Source organism: Triticum aestivum, chromosome 2B (genome assembly GCF_018294505.1).
Source record: "Triticum aestivum cultivar Chinese Spring chromosome 2B, IWGSC CS RefSeq v2.1, whole genome shotgun sequence".
Lineage (NCBI taxonomy): Eukaryota > Viridiplantae > Streptophyta > Magnoliopsida > Poales > Poaceae > Triticum > Triticum aestivum.
The window spans coordinates 263,456,632-263,459,533 of NC_057798.1; the positions used below are offsets into that span (position 1 = coordinate 263,456,632).

The 2,902-nt window shown below is 48.3% G+C and overlaps 1 protein-coding gene across 1 annotated transcript in view; it reads right to left on the reverse strand.

Moving 5' to 3' along the window:
• Positions 1-1,825, reverse strand: part of LOC123044687 (tRNA wybutosine-synthesizing protein 2/3/4) — an 8,771-nt gene extending 6,946 nt beyond the window's left edge. Inside the window, exons 1-2 of the mRNA XM_044467515.1 lie at positions 1,333-1,825; positions 1,039-1,229 (exon numbers count right to left, since the gene is read on the reverse strand). Of these exons, the coding sequence (XP_044323450.1) occupies positions 1,039-1,229; positions 1,333-1,771 (630 nt within the window). The 5' untranslated portion in view covers positions 1,772-1,825. The remainder of the gene's footprint in view (positions 1-1,038; positions 1,230-1,332) is intronic.
• Between the last annotated feature and the right edge of the window lie 1,077 nt (positions 1,826-2,902).

A 2,902-nucleotide genomic window follows, 5' to 3' on the forward strand; every position in this document is an offset into this window, starting at 1 on the left:
ATTCATATAAACAAGGTGTGTCTTCTTTTCCGGGAGCCCAACCAAAAGAAACTCAAAGTTAATCGTGCTTGGCTTGGAGCAATTTGAGGATGGATGACCAACTGGGAAGTTGATTCCGGGTGCGCACGAGTAAGGAAAAAGTGTGCAGGAAAGACTAGTGTTGGTACTTGGTATGTGGGACCAGTCTAGATCCCAGGCGCAACGGTCAGGAACCGGTGGGTTTGGTCGGGGAGTTACATTGAGTCCATGCATAAGGTCAGGTTGTGGCGCATGCACATAAGAGTGCTCACGTGTAAACGCTGCAAGCTGGTTGAGTGTAGTCTGCATCAACCTGGTTTGAGGAGTCGATTGCATTACTGTTAGCAGAACCTTGGTAGTTGCTCATAATAAGAAGTTTAACATAATTGTGTTCAGTTTGTTTCAATGCATGAGATAAGCACCATACTATTTGCACCACTACTGTGACAATGTGAGCTCGTTCTTCCTAGTGCATCCGTGTCTTTGTTCACAAGTTGAGTATATCATAACTCCTTAATTGAGTTTACTTGACTAAAAATAACATGGCTAGTCTGTCTGGGAAAAGACAACTGAAAATCCATTCAAACTTGATATGCACTAATATATATGTCAGTAAATACATGTTCAAACTTCACATGATAACACTTGCCTAAGCGCATGGTAAGGCTGCTTGTAATGGGTAGTATCATAAGTTAGTATCATGTATATGATACTACCTCCCTAAAATGCATAGTATCATATAGTAGTATCATAGATGACTTTATTTATTGTCATGCAGGACACATAGTAGTATTGCATTTATTATGATACGGTATCATGATATGATACTCAACCATCTTTTTCTTCATTTAATTCTATGCCACCTCATCTAAATTGCCTAGTTGGCATGCATGATACTAGCTATGATACTCCCATTACGACCAGCCTAATGGACTAATGGTTAAACAAACGAGGGAGTAATAATGCCAGTAAGAGTAAAACAAAATGAGAATATCTGCTAGGATGCAGAATCAAACATACCTTTGACTGCAAAACGTCTAGAAAGCCATCCATTCGTTTCTTGTTTGCCTCCATCTTACAGTTGGCAATTCTAACAAGGTACCGGATGTACTCAGGAGAAACAACAAGTTCATTTGTCAGACCAAGAGGCACCTCCATGCGAATTGAACATCTTATTGCTACCATTGCCCGTCTTTGCAAGCTTGTGATACCTAAAAAAGGCATCAACATTGCAAACAAATGGAACACAATAAGTCAATCAAGCACGCCACCTGAACTCTACTACGTAAACCCGAGATGTACAAACCGGCTCACCTGACTCCCGGAACCCCGCCCCGATTGCAGCGGCCACGAGCGTCGCGGCTGCCGAAGCATCCCTGCACTCCACCGCCACGATCATCGGCTCGAACCTGAACACGAGCTCATCCCCTCCACCCCTCTCTCCGCATCCAGTCCCGCCGAACAGGAGCTCCACAACTGCGTCCGCGTCAGCGGGGTCGTGCGAGATGTACAACCACCCGCCGCCGCGGGCCTTCTTCTTGGGCTTGGGGTCGGCCGCTTGGGACTGCGGCGAGGGCTGCGCGAGAACTGAGATGCGGCCGGAGCAGGAGGACGTGGTGAAGAGATCTGCGTGGGAGTTCAGCGCGTCGAGGAGCGGGGCGATGGGGACGTCTACGCCGCCTTTCGGTGACTTGTCCGGCGCCGGCGAGGAGAGCGCGGCCAGCGCCGCCGCTTTCCGGCGAGCGAAGTCCATGTAGGTGGCTTTAGGGTTTGGGTTGGGCTTTTCCGAGGTTTAGGCTGCGGAAGAGGTTTTGTTGAAAGATGATAGAAGATTGGGCCCGCAAATTAATCGGCCCCTTGCCGACGAAATGTGAGGGTTAAGTTAAGTCTCCTAAAAGTTTCTCAAAAAAAAAAGTCTCCTAAAAAAAGTGAAGTTAAAGGGTTGAGATCTTCAAAAAAAATGTAAGGGTTTTATAGTATATAGGAAGTTCAATTTTGAGACATATAACCTTGCAAAGTACTCCTTCTGTAAACTTTATAAGATCTTATAAAAGTTTACAAAAAGAGTATGCTTTTTCATTAGGGGCTCATTTGGTAATCGGGGATCCTCCCGGGATTCCCCTCCTTTCCCTGGGTGGGGAAGCCCTGAGCCGAATCGAGCCAGGGGAGCTTGCCGCTTTATTTGGTTCCGCACAAAGGGGAGCGATCCCGGCCCTTTCCGCGGCTTTTCCCGGCTGAGGTTTCCACGCCTTCACTGGTCCGGGAGGAAAGCCTCGTCTCACTGGCTCTCGCGACTGAGATGTGACGGTATTTTCTGTGAAAGCCAGGTTCTCTGTCCGACGACATGGAACGACGAGGCCCACTACCTCTCCACCGATCGCTCCGCCCCTCCAACGACGACGACGATAAAGGTCCACTGGTCTTCCTCCTTCATCCGAGCTCCCTTCTGCCTAGATGGTCCTCTCTTCGCTGACAGCACATCGGCCATGAGGCTAAGGGGTGACCGCCACCAATGGATCTGCACCCGACAAAGCTTCGAATCTGCCTGCCCCTGGTTGTTGGAACTGTCTCGCAGATCTCATGGTGTTCGGCAAGGACAACTTTGCCTCGCACACGCATGCGCTGCTACTGTTATCTTTGTACTCTCAGAAGTTGCATCTTCAGATCCTTCACAACGGTGACTGATCGGCAGCGACAATATGGTCGTGATTGATGCGGAGGTCGTCTGGATGGAGCGCTATTCCATTCGAAATTTTGCTGCTTCAGCTCTTTGTTCCCAATTTGGCCTTCCCCTGTCATCCCAGCATCCCGTCAGCCAAAGGATAATGTAGCTTTTCCACGGGGTTAAAGTTTGCACAAGAGAAAAATCACCGAGGCACCTGTT